The following is a 22236-nucleotide window of genomic DNA, read 5'->3' as shown; positions in this document are numbered from 1 at the left end:
ATAGGTGGATCAGCTTTATTTGTGTAATGGGCTTCTGCACTTGAGTCTAATGGATCTTTGTAGGCATGGGATTCAGGACTCCCGTTTCCATTTGCAGCTTTCTCTCTGCTATACTATGTCATGCTCTCTCCCTCTCTGGTCTCTCTGCTCTCTTGTTTCTGCCCCCACTGGTTTCCATCCCTCCCCCCCTTGATTACCTCTTTCCTCCTATGTATCTACTTCCTTCCTCCCTCATCCCACTTCACCCTTCCGTCCATCCTCCTGCTGCATTTGCACAGCCAGCCAGCTGAGGAGCAGGAAGTGGCGGCGGGTTTCCGGTCCAACACCAAAAAAACCCCTGGGAGTCCTGCTGCAGAAGGCCAGAAGAGAGAGGGCCTGGAGCAGCACGCGCTCAAAGAAGGAGGAACATCAGCACCCGTTCCCCCGGAAGAAAACATGAAGCCCGGAGCTGCACAGCAAGAAAGATGAGCAGGAGTGTCGCCCTTCTCCACGGGAAACAAGAAACTGAAGATGCAGGAGGAGGAGCAACAGTGTTGGGCTGTGGCCGAACGTACCCATGGGGCCCCTGTCAGCCCTGAATTTTGTAAGGGAAATACTTCATGTGATTGTGTGTATGTATTTCAAAAAATGAGCTTGAAAGGTCTGTTGGTACAAAGTAATTAAAGACCCGCTAGCTCCCCACTATTTTTAAAACTTGCCCCTTTACCTCTCTATCTCGGTGACCCTACTGGATTAGAAGGTGATGATGATACTGGTTTTGTGAGCTTTTCATGACACTGACTGCAGAACTGTATGTTTGTTTGTTTATTTATTTATTTATTTAGGAGTTTTTAGATATCGTCATTAAGTTATTCACCATCATAACGGTTTACGATAGGGCACCTGTATCAAAAAATATGGGTCGTACATTACATAGGGGGTGCCATTAGTTTTCGGTAACAAAAAGGCATTTAATTGGGGGATTGAATGTTTCATGGTAATATGTCCTGATGGTTGACTACAGTTAAAATAGGTTGATCTAGTTCAGTAAGGAGCATTAAATTAGGCATTCAGTGCTTTATGCCGCATATCCTTGATTAATTGCCTGCATCAATTTTCTTTCTTGAAGGCTTGTATAAAAAGCCAGGTTTTGAGATGTGTTTTGAAATGTTTATGATTGCTCTGGAGTCAGCAGTTGAAGAGCATTTCATGGCACCACTTCTTCCACATTGTTTAGCAATAATATTGTTATGACCGTCGGTCCACTCCGGGTGAACTCGTGGCTGTGGCTAGCCATTGCCGCCGCGTTCCTCCTGGCTCTCGAGACTCCATGTGGTGGCTGGGATGCTGCCAACCCACACTCCAACTCCGGTCCTCCCTAGGCGCGCATGCCACTGGACCTCTCCTTAAAGGCCCAATGGCGGGAACTCCAGGGGTGTCTCTGGCTGATGACATCACAAGACTGAGATATTTAAGCACCTCCTTTGGGCTACGCTAATCGACTTGGCAACGAGTTCCCTGAGCTCCTTTGGTGCTTGTTACTGTTCTCCGGACCTGCTGTTCCTGCCTTGGATCTTGCTCTACTACTTTGGACTCTGACGCTGGGTACCCGCTCCTCGGGGGCCTGCTCTGCGTTACTATACCAGCTTGTTGGCTTTTCCAACAAGTATTCAATAATGGTAACAGTAGTTGTGAAATAAAAAAACTAAACGGTGATAAATGCAAAGAGAAGATGAGTCAGACACAGTGTTGAATGTTATTGTTTATTTGTCTTTGTTCATTAGGCCATTTTTTATAAATTGTAATGAAGCTTTTAATTTTTTAGCATTGGTATATTGTCTGTAATCGAGATTCTGTTTTAAATGTTTTTATGAAACTATGTAAACCGATATAATGGTCCCGACCAAATACCGGTATAGAAATTTAAATAAATAAATCGAATTTTGTCACAGGGTGCCAGGGTAGACTTAGGATTCACCACCCCAGGAGTAGTACAGGACTGAAAGGCAAGACATGGGCTGCTCTTCCACCTAGCCAGCTCTCTCCCACGCAGGTTGAGCCCTTGGGTTCTGGAGGCCAGTAGGTCTTGACTGTGGCGGAAGTATATCATGGTGAGTGAGACAAGGATTGGATAGGCTGGATGAGGCAAGGCTGCCACTGTGGACAGAGACAGGCTGGAGCAGGATTGGACTGGATACTAAAGCTGGACATAGAACAAGGACTGGGGCTGAGTACAGACAGAGACAAGGCAAGATACTAAGCACGGACTGGGAGAGACACAGGCAAGGCAGGATACTGGCAGGAACTGGAACTAGATATAGGCTGGGGCAAGACAAGATCCTGACAAGACAGGGAGTGAATAGCAGGAACAAGACTGGGCTCTGCATTTCAAGATCAAACAGAGACAGGACTGGACAAGACAGACTAGGACAAGACCATACAAAGATTAGGCAAGATAACACAGAGCAAGGACATAGAAGCCAGCAAGGCTGGAGGTCTGTAAGCCACTAGGCTATAGGCCCGTTGGCCCCTAGGTATAGACAGGCCTGGATAGGCCACAAGGCAAGATACAGGAGGAGAGCATGCTCAGAGGAAACAAGTCAAGGTAAGGCCAGAGTAGGCCACAAGGCAAGAAGCAAGGAACAACATGGCCTGGAAGCCAGAAGCAAAGGTAAGGTCTAGAGAGGCCCCAAGACAAGGAGCAAGAGAGCAGAAGGCCTGGAGACTACAAGGCCAATGTATAAGACTAGAGGGGTCAAGTCAGAGAGCCAAGGTTGACTCCATGAAGAGGCATCTTGGGTTGCAAGGCAGGGCTAAATGAGTCTGGATCTTGGGTGTGGTTCAGTGAGGAGGAGCTTGGTAAAGCTGGAGGTTAAGCTTGCTGAGGACCCCTGATGGAGCGGAGGCTGTACAGCAGGCTGGATCAGGTGGCCAGTGAAGAGATTGCTTGGGTAACTAGAAGTGGAGCTCACTTGGAAGCCTCTTCTAGTGGGGAGGTGTTATATTAGGCAGAATCAGGGCATAGCGAGAATGCATGGCAGACAAAACCGTGACAACTTTGCCCTAAGTTTCAAAGTAAATATACATGAGTGCTTTGGCTTTGAACTTGCTGCTGGTATAAAGTTTACAAATATCCCAGCAAAGATTTTTCTTTCTGGATTTGCTACTACTGATTCCTGTTTGAAAGTGTTCAATGGCTCCTGGAACTTTGGGTCATACATTTTGGTCCTGCTCAAACTTTTTGGAGTAAAGTAACTTCATATTTAAGTTGTTTTTCAGGTATTTCTGTTCCTTGTGATCCTGTTATAGTATTGTTTGTAGATTTTTCTTCCTTTTCTGCTGGAAATAAGTACATAAAACTTTGATTATGGAAGAACATAAGAAAATGCCATACTGGGTCAGACCAAGGGTCCATCAAGCCCAGCATCCTGTTTCCAACAGTGGCCAATCCAGGCCATAGGAACCTGGCAAGTACCCAAAAACTAAGTCTATTCCATGTAAGCATTGCTAATGGCAGTGGCTATTCTCTAACAGGCCGATACAGTAAAGTGCGGCCGCGGTTACCCTGCTTCTAACCAGCTTTCTACTCACAATTTGGCCGCGTTAGCCCAACCTGCGATTCACTATCCCTTTTAACCCATCCTTACCGCTTCTTTAAATCAACGGGTAACCCTTTCCACCCACGGCATGTATATGAGATATGTAACGATCGATTAGCACATGAACGGGCGTGCGTGACGTCACGGCGTACTCACGCACGCCCGTCCAGGTGCTTTCGCTGGCTTGAACGCCCGTGCACTACGGGCGTGCGTTTCGTCCGTCTTCGCCGGCGGGGGGCCGCTGGAAGCCGCTTTTGCCGCCGGCTGCCCCCTTCCGGAAGGACGGCAGAGAAGGCTGAAAGGGCTGAAAAAGAAACAAAAAGGTAAGTTGGTTACACTTATTCACATATTTTACATGTCGAGTCGCTCGGGAGAAGGGGATTTTAGGTTTTTAGGTTTTCTTTGGTTAAGTTGGGATCCTACTTCCTGGTGCCTGCCATTTCAATGTCATTTGAAATGACAGGTACCAGCGCACCCAGGATACTGTATATGCGCTGTATAAAGCGTCTATACAGTAAAATGGATTGCGCTTCATAGACACGTGTTGGACGCGGCTTGAATTTGCATGCGATTTTAATACAGTATCGAGCGGTAGGTGAGCCGGACTGTGCGTGTGGCAAATGCGGGTGCGCCCGGCACTAACGCAGCTCTTCCTACCGCTCCTTACTGTATCGGCCTGTAAGTGAACTTAATAGCAGGTAATGGACTTTTCCTCCAGGGATCGTTAATGGGAAAGGAAACGATACTTCATTTTTGGAGGGCCAGATATTCTTTGAGTTTTATAGTTTGAAGAAATATATTTCATACATTAGTGGTTTTTGGGAAGCTGGAAGGAAAATGGGCTTCTAGATGGAAAGCTGAATATTTATGTAATTGGTCTGCATATATAGACTCTTTACCCCATACATCAAGGAGCCATCTTTTAAATAATTTGTGCTGACTTTGATATTTTTTTCTTTTGGTTAATACCTTATTATATTGTATTTAGGAATGTACTTTGTTAAGGGTTGACACCTGGGGGGGGGTGGTGTTCTTTTTGTCATAAGTTAATTGGTTATGTTGAACATTGTTAATAATTACGTGGGGTGTGCAGAATTCCCCTCTCCACGCCTACGGTACCGTAATTGCATTTTGGGACTCAATAAAAACATTTACACTGTTTTTATGTGCAGTCACCCTGGCACCCTGCTTTTCGAGCAGGTAGAATTTTGCTAAAGAAGACATGTAATTAAGGGGGGAAATGCAATCTCCATGCACAATTTTTCCTCCCTGACCCAAAATCACATTGAAAGAGAGGGCCAAGATGGTGAGGGCCCCTTTAATGTCGGCAAAATGCTTTGAAAATGGCCCTCATAAAGTCTTGCACTGAACCCTCAGACTGACCTCAGGCTTGGGGGAAGGGCAGAGGTGTTTCCGTTGCACTGTAGGCGCCGGGTAAAATGGCGTAATGCGGTGGAATATGGGTTCCGAGAAATACGAGTGTGCAGCAGGATTGACCTGCTAGAGGTGCCCAAAGTGCACCATTTTACTTCAGCAGGGTGTATATTGGCAGTGCTATGTGCATTATAACGTACATATTTTCACTTATCTCAAAATATGTCTGAATAGTTTCAATTGTCTCATCCCTGAGCTCTGCCATGATTCCTAACCTGTTATAAGCATCTGAGAATTCTGCAGCTACAAAGCAGCTCCGTGGTCTGTATCTGAAGGCAGTAATGTTGATGCGCACTGCCACCCGACAATTATAACAAGGTCTTGGCAGTTACTGTCTGAGTGAGTTAAAGAATGCTAACCACATAATTTCTGGGTAGTTGATAAAACGCCATGGTCAGCAAGCACCCACTTCCATAGTTATAAATGAAAAATCTGGATTTCGAGACTGTAGAGGGGTTTTACTGAACCAAGTAATGAGGCAGGAAATTAATTTCTTGCTCCTTTAGTCCTGACTCTAAACTAAGTTTTAATTATTTGCTGTAACCATATTTTTTGCTGAGAAAGCACCATCAGCAAAATAGTCTTCATTATTTCTGCACTGAAAATAACCAATCACAATAATCATAGCATTATAAGCACATTAAATAAAACCAGTTCTACATAGTACTGTGAAAACAATAATTTATGTTATCATCTACTAAACACTTCAGAGAACATGGGGAGGGTGATTTTAAAACTGTACATGTTTGGGTAAAGTCTACAGGTACCTTTTATGAGCAGACTTTACCCCAATTTTTCTTTTTTTAATTTAATCTTTATTGAATTTTCATTTAAATCTTTTAAACAAAAATATCAAGAAGTAATTTTGATGTTATCAATACTACATATATCTTCCATAATCATATACATCTCAATTACATAACCCATATTATGAGGGATCTTAATTATATAATAATTCATAAAATAAACAAAACAGCGGGGAGAGAGAGAGAGGATTTCTATTGACCTTCTATATTATTTCCTCCAGTTGTATCTTTATCTATAATAAAAGTTTCAAATTGTAACGGGTCAACAAAGCTATATTTCTTCCCCCTAAAATTAATATGACATACAGATGGATATTTAAGAAAAAAAGTAGCCCCTAGGGCTACTACTTTAGTTTTTAGAGAGAGGCAAGTGTCTCCTCTTAGCCTGTGTGGCTCGAGACACATCTGGAAACATTAAGATCTGTTGCCCACAAAGTTTAATTTTGTGTTTAAGGAAGTTCCTAAACCTCTATCCTTGTCACTTTCTAATAACATAGAAACAAATAAAGTAGCTCTATTCTGTATGATATCAATTGATTCTTCCAGGAAAGTAGACACTCCGATAGTTGAAATATTTGGATTCTCCTCCTCCACCCCTCCAATTTTTTTGGAGAAGTAGAAGACTTTCGAGAACACAGGTATTTCTTTCTCTGAATATTGTAATATTTCCTTGCAGTATTTTTTTAGCATTTCACTGGGCGAAAGAAGCCTAGTTTGAGGAAAATTTACCAAACGTAAATTTTTGTACCTCAACATATTTTCAAAGTTTTCTAAATATATATGAATAGAAAGGCTATCTTTAATCTGGGCCACCCCAGTATTTTCCAATAATTTAATCTTAGTTGTTACGTTTCCCCACTCATCTTTAAGCCTTTTAAATCCTTTCTATGTTCTTCTAACTGTAAACTATTAGTATTAACAATACAAGACAAAGAATCATCATTTTTGAAACATTATTCTCGACATAGCCATCAGTTTCCATATATCTTTAAGAGGTTAAAATTTGTCAGGGGGATCAGGGACCATTGCTCTGGTCTCTCTGATTCCCCTTTAAACAATCCCTGTTTCAATAATTTGTAAATGTTTACTTATCTGAGTTTCTCCAAAATTGGTTGGGTCTCTTCCATTTAATGGACTACCCACTTCCAATTGTAAAAAACCTTCAGGAACTGACGCTTTAGGTTGTGGAGGAAATGAAGGTCCTTCACCCGGACTTAGTGAAGCAGAAAACTGCTCCTCCTGAATGTCCTCTCTTGGTGATGTTTCGATCCGTCGTACGACGTGTTCGTCCATAGGGCCCCTGGATGTTATAGGCGATATCGGAAAGCTTTTGACTTTCCTTTTCCTCCCCATAGATCTTAAGGGAGTACTCAGGAAGTTCCAACTTTATCTTGAGCCAACAAGGAGGGTGGGCAGCTTCTCCAGCCTTCTCCGGACTAAGCTGGACAAAGCTGCGCGCCGGTGACGGTGGTGCACCGTCTGCTGTGAGATTTTATAGCTAGCAGGCACCAGATGATGACGTCGGACACGCTCTCACTCATGGGTTTCGCGGCTTCCCAGGTGTTACAACAGTTCTCGGTGGTCCCGTACCGGTAGTCCTTCCCAGAGAGGTGGCTCAATCGGGGGCATCTCTCTCTCACCGTCTTTTACGCTCCCCAATTTCTCCCGGGTCTGCTGTGAGATTTTATAGCCAGCAGGTGCCGGATGATGACGTCGGACACGCCCTCACTCACGGGTCTTGCGGCTTCCCAGGTGTTACAACAGTTCTCGGCGGTCCCGTACTGGTAGTCCTTCCCAGAGTGGTGGCTCAATCGGGGGCGGCTCTCTCTCACTGTCTTTTACGCTCCCCCTACCCCAACTTTTCTAAACATACACAAATGTTTGCTTTGAAAGTTTGTGAGTAATTGGCCTGGTATTTGCCCAGATTAACTCAGAGGGCATAACTTGTGTGCGTAAACTTACACTCATGCAGGATAATTTTCAAAGGAAAATATAAATGTTATATATTATCGTAGCATTTTTTATAGGGCCATTTACCCACTTTTAAGTGCCCTTAATGTGGGTAAAACCTATTGATAACTCAATAGCATATATTGTAGCAATTTTGAAAAATGCTACGATAATATATAACATTTACATTTTCCTTTGAAAATAACCCTGACACTTGTAAAAAAAAAGAAAAAAAATTCACATAAGTCTTAACTCAGGCACTGCCCCCAGGAATACTTCTCTCCAGTTTGCATAAAAGGACACACATAACTAGGACACACGTGTTTTTTTAAGCGAATTGAGTATCAGGTCATTTTATAATGACCATTTACATGCACAAACCTTCCTGTCACTTTGAACCTAATTTTCAAAAGGAGAGCACATGCATATTTCCCCTATGAAAGCTGCCACAGCACCACAGTACCCATGGATTTTGCTTCTGCTTTTTATGCAGATAAAATTTCAATATTTGAGCCCTTTGCAATCGGTCAAAGAGTTCTGTTATGAGTGGTAATGGATACTTGTTTTTGCTGTGATGGCATTAAAACCTCTATAGTCAATGCATGACCTGAGGGATCTTCCTTTCTTCCCTACAAAGAAGATCTCAGGTTTCTGTGAGGGTACTCTTCCCCACACTACAAGAGTTGTATTGTACAGACTGTCACTCTGTGGGAGCCAACCCACTACAGATTGATAACTCTGCCTACGGAGTATTATAAATTGCCAGCTCCTCCCCTTCAGGGTACAGCATTGATCAGATTGCTAACTCCTCCCTTCTGGAGGAGCTGATCTCTAACAGATTGCCAACTCCTCCCCTCGGGGGAGCTGATCTCTAACAGATTGCTAACTCCTCCCCTCGGGGGAGGTGGTCGATAACAGATTGCTAATTCCTCCCCTCGGGGGAGCTGGTCGGTAACAGTTTGCTCCTCGCTACGTGGGATCATTCCCAGTCCTTCAACATATTGGCCAAGTTACCTATCATCTGAAGCTACCACCTGGGCTCCATATCCATAATGCCTTCCACGTTTCTCTCCTGAAACCACTCATACTCAGTGAATTTTCTTCCAAGACTCAAGATCTACCTGTCATCAATGCAGAAGATGACTTAGAATACAAAGTCGAAGAAGTTCTGGACGTTCGTAAAAGAGGCAAGACTTTTGAATACTTTCTAAAATGGGAAGGTTTCGGCCCCGAAGAAAACTCTTGGGAGCCTCAGACCAATATCCTGGACAAAGAGATGCTTCGTCAGTTCCACCTCGCGCATCCTTCAAAACCTAAGCCTGGTACCCGAAGAGGAAATCGCCTTTTGAAGGGGGGTACTGTTGTGTCTGTCAGTTCCCAACGCCCTCTCTCTGCCCTCCTTACGTCTTTGGTGCCTCCCTCTTCGCCCGCGGGAAGATTGGCTGCCGCGGCGTTCTTCTGCCGAAGTCCTCCAGCGTCCCCGGACTGGCTGGATGCTGCAAACTGCCATGTTTCCTGGAGGCCAGGGGCGCACGCGGACAGTTTGGAACCGGTACTTGCTCCTCGAGGGCCCTCGTTCCCAGACTTACTCGGTACTCTCTTCTGCCTGGAAGTCATCACTGCCAACTACATCAGTGAGTTACCATCGCTCTTTTAGAGCTTTCCCTGGAACCAGGTACTCGCTCCTCGAGGGCCTATACATTCCAGCTCCTGGGCTTCTATGAGACATTGTGTGAGTGTTACCATCTGGTTCAGTACATGAACTCTGCATAACCTGTCTACTCACTATATTTCAGTTTCTCTACAGCTCAGCCTCCAGGGATTGCTGTTCCAGTATCTGAGGGACTACAGCCCAGCCGGGCATTCCAGCTCACTACTGCCACCTCTGGTGATTCAGTATACTGTCTAATAAAAGTACTAGTGTGTGTCTGTCTCCATACTCTGAGCCTGACCTGTAGTCCCTCTCGGGATCTTCCCCCAGGGGCGTGGTCCTCTTCCACCAGTCCAGGGATCCACCCACAACTCCCCTAAATAACAACAGATTGCTAATCCCAAACAGACTGTTAACTCCGAACTGAACAAATACTTATTCTGCCTGGAAGTCATCGCTGCCTACTACACCCGTGAGTTACCATCTCTCTCTCAGAGCTTTCCCTGGAACCAGGTACTCGCTCCTCGAGGGCCTAACTCATTTCAACACCTGAACTATTTCTAGAGACTATTGTGTGAGTGTTACCATCAAGGTTCTGTTCCTGAACTCTGCATACTCTGCCTACTCACTATATTCAGTTTCTCTACAGCTCAGTTATCGAGGATCGCTGTTCCAGTACCTGAGGGACTGCAGCCCTGCCGGACACTTCCAGCTCACTACTGCTACCTCTGGTGGTTCAATATACTGTTTAATAAAAGAACTAGTGTGTTGTCTGTCTCCATACTCTGAGCCTGACCCGTGGTCCCTCTCGGGATCTTCCCCCGGGGGCGTGGTCATCTGCTACCGGCCCAAGGATCCACCCACAACTACCTCAAACACCAACAAGGAGAGGTTGAAGGACCTAGTATGAATACCCTGGAGCAGAGGAGGTGCAGGGGAAATATGATACAGACCTTCAGATAGCAGAAGGGCCCTGACTTTGACAGTCTGGGATACTGATAATTATAAAGGTTACTTGTATGGGGCAGTAATTACTACCATAAGCTTGCTGGGCAGACTGGGTGGACTTTTCTGCTGTAATTATGTACAAATTGCATTAATCATTTTTCTTTTCTTAAATTTTTAAATGATTAATTACATTAATCATTTTTCTTTTCTGCTGTAATTATGTACAAATGGCATTAATCATGCCATTTGTACATAACCTGTAATTTGACTTTTATATCGTTTAACCATTTATTCTTTCCTATTTCTTCCTCTTCACCAAGTTTTGCTACCCTTGTTAATTGTAACTGTACCTTCGGTCACCTCAGTTCTAGTTTGATGTATTTAATGCACCCCCGTTTCATGTAAACCAGCAAGATATGTTCTCATGATTGCCGGTATATAAAAACCTTAAATAAATAAATAAAAATAAAATAATTTATATGTTTCTATGTTTCATTAAATAGAGTATCATAGTAACAGTATAGTAATAACGCTGGTATAGTAATAGTAACATAATTAGTTATGGATTTTCTTTAGTGTTTTCCTTCAGATATTTGGGACTACATTTGGAAAGTTTCATAGACTTTGGCAAATATGTACAAAGGACATTTTGTGAACTTGTCTTGTGTTCACAGAACTACTAATTAAGCAAAATGAAATATTACACAACCACATTTATTATTACTGGACTAGCCTAAGAATTGAAGGGAATTTTAATTATGCACATGGGACAATACTCGAGCTGTGCCTATTTACTTTTCCATAAAGGAGAGGAATGGGAGGTCTAGTAAATGTATTTCAAAGACAAGTCACTGTAGAAGTGTTTCCTCTGGTTCTTGTACTATAATTGCACTTTAGAAAAATTAATGGGGGGAAGTTAGAACAGTCAGTTAACCAAGTACCTACTGATTGTACCAAAGAAAGTAAATAATTGGAAGACAACAGAAAACATATGCTTTGTCTTGAAAACTTTATTAATACACACACACGCGCACACAAAAGAATACTTTTCAGCTGCCTTATATTTGCATGTAGCGTGGCACTATAAAATGTAAACATATATACCCAGATGCATTTATTTCACTCTGACAGATTATTAAACAAAACAATATTGGAGCTGATGCAGAGATAAAGGGGCCAGTGTACTAAACTGTGTTAAAATTGTATGTTAATAGCTGTTTTTTAACATGGGCTTATCTATCACTAAACACCACATTTAACACCCAGTGTAGGTGTGAAACCTGGTGTTTTGTGATAGATAATGTGTGGCAGCAGAAGACTCCATGAAGTCATCTGATGTTATTTTGGATTTTGGTCCAGCGAGAAAAGATGGAGCTATCTTCCCTCTTGCATCCATCAAAATTAATTGTAGGGATGGGGTAGGCCAGGGAAGGGCCTCGTTTTAACTGCTAGAATAGGAGGGGCTTTTACTTTTGTGTGTATGGGGGACATACTGCAGCCCTCACTGGGCCTTCCATTAGCTCTCAGAGGCTGATGCAAAAACATAGATACACCTCAAGCATAGGTAAGTATTTTTGCGTAACCGATGGGTTAACACGATTCCTATTAACATGATTTACGTTATCCCATTTTGAAGACAATTTTCAAATTCATTTACACAGGTAAAAAATGTTTTACTTGCATAAATCATCCAATTGAAAATGTGTGCAATTTTAGCTGCATTAAGAGATTTGTGTTTTGTTCAGGGGAGGAAATAATGTGTGTTGAGTGCATTTTTGGCCTACTAATTCTTCCTTTCAGCTGTTTCTTCCAGCTCAGTCAGATCCAGGGCTGGGACTCTGGCACCATGTGCCTTCATTAACAAGTACCTGGGGATTTTCCCCCTATTACACCCACCCTCCAACTGTTTGTAGTCTGGTCATTGTAGCAATAGTCCTGATGCTAGGAGCGATGCATTGGAGCTTCTTCTAGAACTCTGTATCATAGGTTCTAAATTCGGCCACCTTGTGAAATCCTTAACATTGACCATGCGCCCCCTCCGTTCCAGGGGATGTGAACGCTATCTCCGCGCCATTCTGTTCTCAAACCGGGATGCAAAGTGCCTGATACAGGAATTGAACTTGGGACTCTCTGCATGGCAGCACGCAGTTCTGCAATTGAGCCATTGGGCTGGCTCCACATGTTAATTTTAATGAAAAAAACACCCACATAAAAAGTAGGAGCAAATGTCCATGGGTACAAGTTTCAAAATGAATGTATGTGTATACTTTCACTTTGAAATTTGGGGTAAGGTATGTAGATAAAAAGTACACATGGACCTTGACCCAAAAAGCATAGTGTGAAAATTTTCACCTTTAAAAATTAGTAGGGGTGTGCATCCAAAAAAAATGTGTTTAGGTGCCTTTTTTTCATTTCAGATATGGTTCATTTCCCAAACTGAATGAAAACATTAAACGGCCAATCCTTCCCCCTTCCCACCCTGAAACAAAAAAATTGAAAATTGAAACAGGGCCGCCGAGAGGCCCTGCCCTAACAGAAGCCCTGAGGCATGGGCCAGGCCCAGCCAGGGCCCTTCTAGTTCCTTCAGTCCTCCTCCCTGCAATAAAATAGGTCCAGGCCTGATCCCAGCCAGGTCCTGGCTGGGTTCCTTTGACCCCGCCCATATCATCTTAAAGAAAACAGTGAGGCCAGTGGCTGGGAACATCCCTGGCCTCCACTTGCCTGTTCCCTGCTGGTCTGATGGTTCAAAAGGGGAGGAGTGTGCCCAGTTGATACTGCCCCATCTGGTGCTCTTTAAAAATGGTAGTGCAAGTCTTCCTGAGTGGTGCCAAAGTGACAGGTACTTTCATAAGAGGCCATTTGCAGTTCATTCCATTCATAATGAACCAAAATGGCCTCATTCTTCCTCTTTTACTGATTTGGGTAAAACAAATTCACATCCCCACAAATTAGCAAGGTGTTTCCATTAATTTGCATGTGGATATAGCTTATTAATATTTTATCATGTCACGCCCCATTGATTCTGCATTTAGGGACAAGTGTATCAAGGCATAAACACAGTATTAATGTACGTTAATGTGTGTAAACACTGCATTAGCTTTAATATATTTTAGTACATTGGCCCCAAAGTTCACCTATGCTGCACAAATGTATCGCTGATATTTTTACAGTCTCAATATTTGCTACATCCTTTTAATTCTGGGGTGTCTACAATATAAAATACTGTCCTTTAATTCGGAGTATATCTGAAGACTATTTGTTAAGCCAGTAGGAAGCGTCACTACCACCATTTTGGTAAGTGCATGAGACAGATATTTAAAACGTTTTCCAACACTGTTGGTATCATCACATCAGCCTCCTGCTCACTATTATTCTAACACACTTGCATCTGAAAGAAGTAACTAGGTTTCAGATGTATCTAATACGTATTAAACTGTTACATGATCGCTGGTTGATGAAGCAGTTCAGGCCTGTCTCTTCTTATGAAATCTTAAAAATTTTCCAGCTATTGCTTTCAATGGTAGGTGGTCATCTCCCCTCACTGGAGCATTGAGTTTTCGGCCTTGTGACATATTAGAGTTGATAAACTTACCATTTCTTGGAGCTAGTGGCACATTTAGTTCAGAGAAAGGTACTTTTTTAGGCTCATTAAGGGACATTTCAGCTAAGGCAGTAGGTTCAACAAAAATGACATCTGTCACGCTGTCAGTAGGGGGTGTTGTGTAGGGAGGAAACCTGTCACCATTTCCTGCTCCAATAATGTTTCCTTCGGTCACACTTTTTCTGACTCCAGCAGGAACTGTGACACCAAACATTTCTTGCTCGTGAATCAGAGTACCATCAGGCACTGGACTAGCTGCAGTGCCAAGAACAGCAGTATTTGCTCCTGTTTGGCCAGCTGGGGTATCTCCATCTATACCCACTGAAATAACTGCATCTTGTCCATCTATATTAACCCCTGTTTGACCTATAGGAAACAGTCCAGGAGCAAAAGGTGGCATAAGTACTCCAGCAAAGATCTGTGGTGTAATTTCCTGCGTGAGAAGGAATAACAAACAGTTAGTAACAAGCAACCAAACAAGCAGCTCTGTAAAATATTACTCTGCGCACAATGGGCATATTTTGCAGGCCCTTTGAGATAGATTGATTTTCTTGTAGAAATGCATAAATGTTGCAAAATATCAAACAAAGGCATAAGATGCAGCTTAGTAGGATATGAAAAAAAGATCATGCCACAGCAAGGCAGGGAAAGTAAAATGTGTGTAGAATTTAAAGAATGTAAAGGAAAAAGCAGTGTGATTGCCATGCTTACCCACTTGGATACATAGACATAAAGGTCAATGAACAAGTTGTAGATTTATTTATTTAAAATAATTTATAGTCTGCTGATCAGAACCCGTTCTCAGCAGTTTACAGACATCAAACATAAAAACAATATTTTAAAAAAATGTACCGGTAACTAAAGAACCCACTCTGCCCCCCAAAAATACATTCATTAAAAATAACAAGGTCTAAAAGGCCATAACGAGGTCTAGCAAAATAGAACTGAAGACAAAAGCTCAGCAGATACTGTATCAATAGATTAAAATTAATTTGGCAAAGGCTTGATCAAAGAAAAATGCTTCAGTCTGTGATATATTTTCATTTTCACTTGGATCTAATGAAGGTAGTGTAAGTCTTCACAGCTAGTCACACATGTATTGTGAGTCAAGTGAAGAGGTATTACCTATAACTTGTTCGGCCTTTATTTCTTTGAAAAAAAAAAAAACAAAAACGTGTCTCCTAGGACAGTCAAAGAAGGATGCCTGTTTTAAAAAAAAAAAAAGCATGCTTATGACCTTTGGGGCGGATTTTAAAAGGAGCGCGAATAGCCTACTTTTGTTTGCGCTCCAGGCGCAAACAAAAGTACGCTGGATTTTAGTAGATATGCGCGGAGCCGCGCGTATCTGCTAAAAACCTGGATCGGCGCGCGCAAGGCTATGGATTTTGTATAGCCGGCGCGCGCCGAGCCGCGCAGCCTACCCCCGTTCCCTCCAAGGCCGCTCCGAAATCGGAGCGGCCTCGGAGGGAATCCTCTAACGCCCTCCCCTCACCTTCCCCTCCCTTCCTCTACCTAACCCGCCCGCCCGGCCCTGTCTACACCCCCCCCTTACCTTTGTTGGGGGATTTACGCCTCCCAGAGGGAGGCGTAAATCCCCGCGCGCCAGCGGGCCTCCTGCGCACCGGGCCGCGACCTGGGGGCGGGTACGGAGGGCGCGGCCACGCCCCCGGACCGCCCCGGGCCGTAGCCATGCCCCCGTACCCGCCCCCAAAACGCTGCCGACACGCCCCGAAAACGCCGCGATGACCGGGACCGCCCCCGGCACGCCCCCGACACGCCCCCCTCGGAGAACCCCGGGACTTACGCGAGTCCCGGGGCTCTGCGCGCGCCGGTAGGCCTATGTAAAATAGGCTTCCCGGCGCGCAGGGCCCTGCTCGCCTAAATCCGCCCGGTTTTGGGCGGATTTAGGCGAGCAGGGCTCTTAAAATCCGCCCCTTTGTGAATTATGTACTTGTATCACTGATCCCCATGACACATTGGTATCTTTATTTGTATTGGAAGAGAATATTCTTCCTAGAAGAATATCACAGCAAGTTGTAGGGACCATCCGATATTTGACAATAGGAGCATAAAAAAATTTGAATATCAAATTCTCCCTGCTTGTTCTTTACTGTAGTGTACACATGTACTGTAGCACTACAGTGTAATAGAAATACTTTTTTTGCAGAGAGGTAATTAAGGTATTTACCATTTCTTCAGAGCTCACTGCCATACCCTAGAGGAAGACAAAACATGAGCTGGTAAAAATGCAATGCCAGAGAATGAATAAATGTAATGGAAGAATTAACTCTGGGTTTTGTTTTGTTTTTACACATATATATCCAGTATCATTTATATTGTAAATGGAAGGGCCCTATTTACTAAGTATTTCCCATAGGCAGAAAATGAAAGAAAACCTTTAGGAAATAGGCCCCAAATTTTGTTAGATTAGTTGTTGAAGTGAAAGGTGTGAAACTGCGTATTATTAAAATGCATCTCTTATAGTAGCTGATTTGTTTTATGGGTACATTTATTAATATAAAACGCAGAAATGATTTGACTTTTCCTTACCTGTTGACCAATTTGTGCTACTATAATGGGCAATATCTGCAAAAATGAAGGAAATACTCCCATTAATTGAAGTTATCATGCTAACTCCATCTTAACATTATTTTGAATGGCTTGGGAAGATGTATTGACTGTAAGGAGGAGTTATTTAATATGTACACGTCTCACCCTGGTGTTAGGGTGAAACGGAAACCTTATGCAGAGCTGTGACATCCTTTTAGCACATGCTGTACCATTCAACACCATCCAGGTATGGCTAAAAATCTGCAGCGTTACGTGAAGGGTGCTACAGTACACTAACAGACGTTTCCATGACCGTATTAAGAAGAGACAAATTGCAGGTCTGCACCCGATGAGACATGGCTGGGCCTGTTGAAGGACGCCTTGATGGAGGTACAAAAGAAGATTATGCTCAAACCGTGCATGTTGGTCTAATGAGAGGTATCACACTACCTAGGGAATTTAGGCCTGGATCCACCATTCTTTCGCAGAATGGTGAATCCTGTGAAGGGGGGTGTGGGGGGGGAGGCGTGCCTGCGAAAGCCCACAGCCTTCGCACCACTGCGGTGCGCCGGCTTCGGGCTTTCGCACCGAATAGCAACACCATAAAAGGTGTAGTTATTTGGTGTGCTACTGCCGACGATAATGTTAGTAACATTATCGCCGCCAGCGAAAACACCACCGACTCCGCCCTCCCCTCCCTGACTCCTCCCCTCCCCCTAATTTGCATCATATCGCATGCAAAAAGGCCCTTTTCACATGTGATATGGCCTTATCGCGTGCGTTAGGGCCCTAACGCGTGCGATAAGGGTTTAGAAAATAACCCCCTTAGTTTGGTTTTGTTGCAATAAGGAAGGAGAAGTTTTCATATGTGTGCTGGTGCCTCCGTGGGCATAATTCTGATCATCATTAACACAGGGGTTAATTCTCCCCCACTGCTTTTGAGTCTTGGAGGGTAAATATTAGGATTGTGCGTTTTTTGTTTTTCATTTCTTTTTCATTTTATTTTCATTGGTGTGATTTTTAATTTCATTTTGTTCTTTACTGTTTCCCTTTGGGGGTTTTTTTTGTGTGCACTGTTTTCCAGTTTTAGAGAATGGCACTGGTGGGGGATGAACAAATAGATATTGCTCCTGCCTTATTTTGACCCCAGGGATCAGGTAAAATTAAGGGGCATAGAGAGAGTGGGAAGGATGGAAGGGAAGCTAGGATGCGGGGGGGGGGGGGGGGGGAGGGGGAAAGCTTTTTTTTTCACAATTACAAAATGAAACAAAAATGACATAGAGGAAATGTCAACAACACTTCCTATCATTTTAAATGAAAAGACGTCCCTAGCAAACGTTTCTGAAAAATTTGCCTTTGCTGGAGATATGGGAGGTGGATAAATAAAATATTTGGTATAGCTTTAAAAAAAAAAATTTGTAGTAGACAGAGTCATCATAGCTATTCAATTAATGCCCTCCATATCAAATCACAATAGGGCCTTAATGCCCATGATAACACCGTAACACATTGTGAGAAGTGTATGCAACTTTTGTCAAACAGGAGTCTATGAAAATGCAGGGTGTTTAATGATGCATGTGATAGTGTAACACATATTTTAATGCCAGAAATAACTATTGGAGGGGGGGGGGGGGGGGGGAAGAGAGAGAGAGAGAGCCTCTGGAGTGGCACACATATTCGTCAACTATTTATTCCACTGTAGGACTGTCAACTCAAGGTGAGGTTTTGGTCATGATCTAGGGTTTGGGGGCAGTTTTACATGTAGAGTGAGACGTACGAAGAGCACAGTACACATCAGTGAAGCTTTCTTGTGATTTGGAGTGAGGAAAGGCACACAAAGATGAGATTTGTACAATGTACTCTCGCCCTAACTTGAGGCACGCTCTACCTAGGTGCTATCATTTCTTATTTTAAAAAATCCATGAAACTATATAGACAATATCGTTTGAAAGCAAAGCGCAACCTGAACCCCAAAACCGAAATATACATATTTCTTCTCAGAAAGTCTCTGCTGAAGCTGTAGAGCTCCTGTTGTGCTTCATGGGAGCAATTTTGCCACTTTTTATCACATAGCTTTTATCACGTAGCAAAAATTGGCAAACTCAGCTTAAACAGTCCATGTTGTTTTACTCTATTAGGTGGCAATGCAGTCTGCTCTGTAAAACTCACTGCCTGCACTTTCTGATGGCAACATCTACTTTATAAGAGATACTACTGCTTTTTTTTGTAGCACATTGTTGTTAAAGGACGTAGCCTGATCCTGCATGCTTCGCAACCATCCTAACACTCTCAGTTACCACAAATTCCCCTCCCTTCATTTCTTACTGTATCCTATCTTCACATCCTCTCTCACATGCATATACTAGCTTTACCCGCACTGCACATGTATATGAATTCTTCTAGACACACTCATTATTCATGTCCTGATGCAACTATAGCTGCAAGAAATTATGCAATACCCAATAACCAGACAAGAAATATTTTACTGAAAAAATGTAGTGAAAGGACAGAGACACAAGCAATGGGCTTGCTCAGACTGTGGGCACACACATATAAAGTCACTACAGAAAGCCTCATAAAACACGAAGGTAGGCGGTCTAAGAAGCCGTCAGGAAGAAAACCAAGATTAGAAGCCACAGTCTTTTTCAAAAGTTTATTGAAGTGGAGACGTATGTATTTAAAAGCCCGACTCCTGGCCCGAGTTTCGCCGTTAACAAACGGCTGCCTCAGGGGCTTCCTTTTTTATATGAAAACATAATCTTGTTGATGTGATGTATCTGTTGGATTCCTACTCTGGCATCACATTTATCAAACTCTGCGGTAACACCAACTTCTACTCGCGTTCCAATGCTCGTCTCCACTCTGCCTAGCAAACATCATGTTAACGGCGAAACTCAGCCAGAGTCGGGCTTTTAAAATACATACGTCTCCACTTCAATAAACTTTTGAAAAAGACTGTGGCGTCTAATCTTGGTTTTCTTACTACAGAAAGCCTGCCACACCATCATGCCAGGCAGACCCCCACATGAAAGCATACTTTCAGCCATACACAAGCCTCTGTATCGACCACTTAGAGATACACAAAGCAAAATATTCACGGGGTGGCTATGCAGGATGCATTATAGTTGGCCTTCCAGCTCCTTGTATTCCTCACAATACTCTAGGAGCCATTGGGTCCACAAATGCCCCTTCCTGGAAGAAAGGAGGGAAGGTATTCCACTTTGACCCCTGAGCTAGCATGATATTGTTGACTGGGTCTGGATCAGTATGAAAAAAAAAAAAAAAAAGAGAAAACATCATAACAAACTACAAAGCCACTAATGCTGCTCACTCTCACCCTGGCAGCACACTGTATCCATCAACACTGTGTGAGAAGCTTAAACCATTACACCCAAGGATACGGGAAAACACATGGATTCTTACCTAACAGGAAGAGCCATCAGCATTACTCATCGGGATCCCAGTATTGTTAAGTAGACCAACTTCTGGAAGGGTGGAAATTGGGCAGTGGAGGGCAGTGGTAGTGTTTCTTCCTTCTGTGGTCGCCTTGTCAGTCAGATAATGGGCAGCAGGATGTGATCTCTGCACTTTTATGCTACTGAGCATCACTGCTAGAGCGGTGCAGCAGAGCTGTTTAAGGGATCCACATCTGTTCGTGCTGACACAGCTAAATGATATCCTCCTGTGCTCAGTGAGTGGCAAAAGATACCTTTTTACCTCCAGCTGTGCCCACTCGTCTGTGTCTCATATGATTGTCTACGTATCTAACTTGCAGTATCCCTGAACAGAGCTTGAAACAGCAGGAGGCGAGAAGAGCCTTCTATCACGGAGTTCACTTCCACAATGTCAGTGATAGTTATGATGGGCAAGTTTCCTGGTTCTTGCCGAGACTGGCATAGATGAAGGCAGAACTCTACATGAATATAGGGGTGCAGGATAGGGAGTGTAGAGATGAGGGCAGATGAGATTCCATTCCCCACAACTCCTACCCTTGCTGATCTTTGTTTACGTATGATGTACTCTTAGGTCAGGATAGCATTCAAAAGTTCTGAGTAAGTGGAAGTTATACTTTGGTATCTGAGTTGCCGGTGTTATAATCTTTATTGACAGTAGAGCTGTTAAATTAAGAAGGTAGAGTGCAGGCATAAGAACATTTTTTAGGGAGTTAAAGGGTGAGAAGGGCTTGGACACATTTCTTTTTCAGGATTTGCAGTTACTTTAGTACTTGCTTTATACTTTACTAGGCCATTGCTATTTTTTTTTCTATATAACTTTCCTCTAGGGGGTATTGATGCTACGTTTTCCCCTATCATTAATGGAACAGTGAGTTAACTGGAGTGCGGGCAAGCTTTTTTGTCTTCTTTCTTAGACTGCATTGGTGTCAGTATGTTTCGTGCATTTTCTCGGTCCAGTTCCAGATGTTGCTGATGTTTGCAGAGCGATATTGAGCCTCCTGCTTACTATACTGAAACCAATAATGTACTGTGTGCTGGGGGGGTGGGGGGTGGGAGACAGGCCCCCGAAGAAAGCTGGGTCTAGTTGGAGAGGCCAAGATACCTGGGGATTTCTTGGCAGCATTTATTTGAACTCCTGCTAATTCTTTTCATCCAGTTTTGTGAGTGCACATTTGGTTATAAGTCACAAGTGGGGGTTATTTAACCCAATAGTAGGGTTGTGCTGTCATTTGAAACAAATAAGAAATGTCAACAATATTTGTTAATTTGCCTTGTTTAAAAAAAATGGAAGAAAAACAAATGAAATTTTGTTTTGTTTTTTTTGTTTTGTTTTGAAGCTACTGCTACTGCAACCTAAAAAACCCCCCAAGAAAGCCATGCACACCTGGTCCTTCCAGCCACCCACGAAACCTGAGAAATAAAAGGCCCCTTCTAGCCCCCTGAGCCCTTTCAACTTCTCCCCACCCTTCCAATCCCTTCTTATCCCATCAGGTGGTCTTCCATGGGCAGAAGCGATCCCCAGTCACTCCTGGCCTGTAGCTCCAGGATTTACAAATGACCACGAGTCAATCCAAGGCCAATGCCATTATGTTGTATGATGGGGTAAGAAGGGGTTGGAAGAGTTAGACGGAGGTTGAAGGGTCTTGGGAGGGCAAGCCAGAGGGGTCCACTGCAGTGAAAGGGTCAGGAGGGGGGGTGCCCACTTGCTTGGTGTCCCCTTTGGTTATCTCTTTAAAATGATGCAGGTCATCCCTGAGATTGGTGCCACAGCAACTTTAAAATGGCGCCGGTCTCAGGTGCCAGCAGCAACATTTTCTCGCATGGCCGGCCCGCACCGTAGAAGAAAATGGTGCAGGCCGGCCCTGAGACCATTGTCATTTTGATGTCACTATGGCACCAGTCTCAGGGCCGATTGGTGCCATTTTTAAGAGAGGATCAGGGAAGCAGGAAGCAAGTGGGTATCCCTCCTGCCCCTTTTATTGCCCAGGACCTTCATGGATGGGGTAAATAGGGGCTGGGGTGGTTCTTGGCACCATTTATGGGGTGGGGTTAGGTTCTCAGGGGCTCCCTCCTGTTTCATTTTTTTTAGGTATTTTAAAATGCTTATTTTGTTTTAGTAAAGGAACTGAAACTATTTAAGCATTAAACAAAATGGTACTCGGAGAGAAAAAAAACCTGCCAAAAAAAGCATGAAACAAAATATTTGGGGCTGCACATCTTAAATCTATCTCCTTCAGTGCCAGTTGACCTTGCCACCTTTCAT

General features: G+C 43.5%; 1 protein-coding gene across 1 annotated transcript in view; it reads right to left on the bottom strand.

Moving 5' to 3' along the window:
• Positions 1 to 12851: 12851 nt before the first annotated feature.
• Positions 12852 to 22236, bottom strand: part of AMTN (amelotin) — a 35847-nt gene continuing 26462 nt past the window's right edge. Inside the window, exons 9-11 of the mRNA XM_029598159.1 lie at positions 16519 to 16554; positions 16157 to 16183; positions 12852 to 14401 (exon numbers count right to left, since the gene is read on the bottom strand). Of these exons, the coding sequence (XP_029454019.1) occupies positions 13832 to 14401; positions 16157 to 16183; positions 16519 to 16554 (633 nt within the window). The 3' untranslated portion in view covers positions 12852 to 13831. The remainder of the gene's footprint in view (positions 14402 to 16156; positions 16184 to 16518; positions 16555 to 22236) is intronic.

The sequence above is a fragment of the Rhinatrema bivittatum genome, chromosome 1 (assembly GCF_901001135.1).
Source record: "Rhinatrema bivittatum chromosome 1, aRhiBiv1.1, whole genome shotgun sequence".
Classification (NCBI taxonomy): Eukaryota; Metazoa; Chordata; class Amphibia; order Gymnophiona; family Rhinatrematidae; genus Rhinatrema; species Rhinatrema bivittatum.
This window is presented reverse-complemented; position numbering and strand designations above follow the sequence as displayed.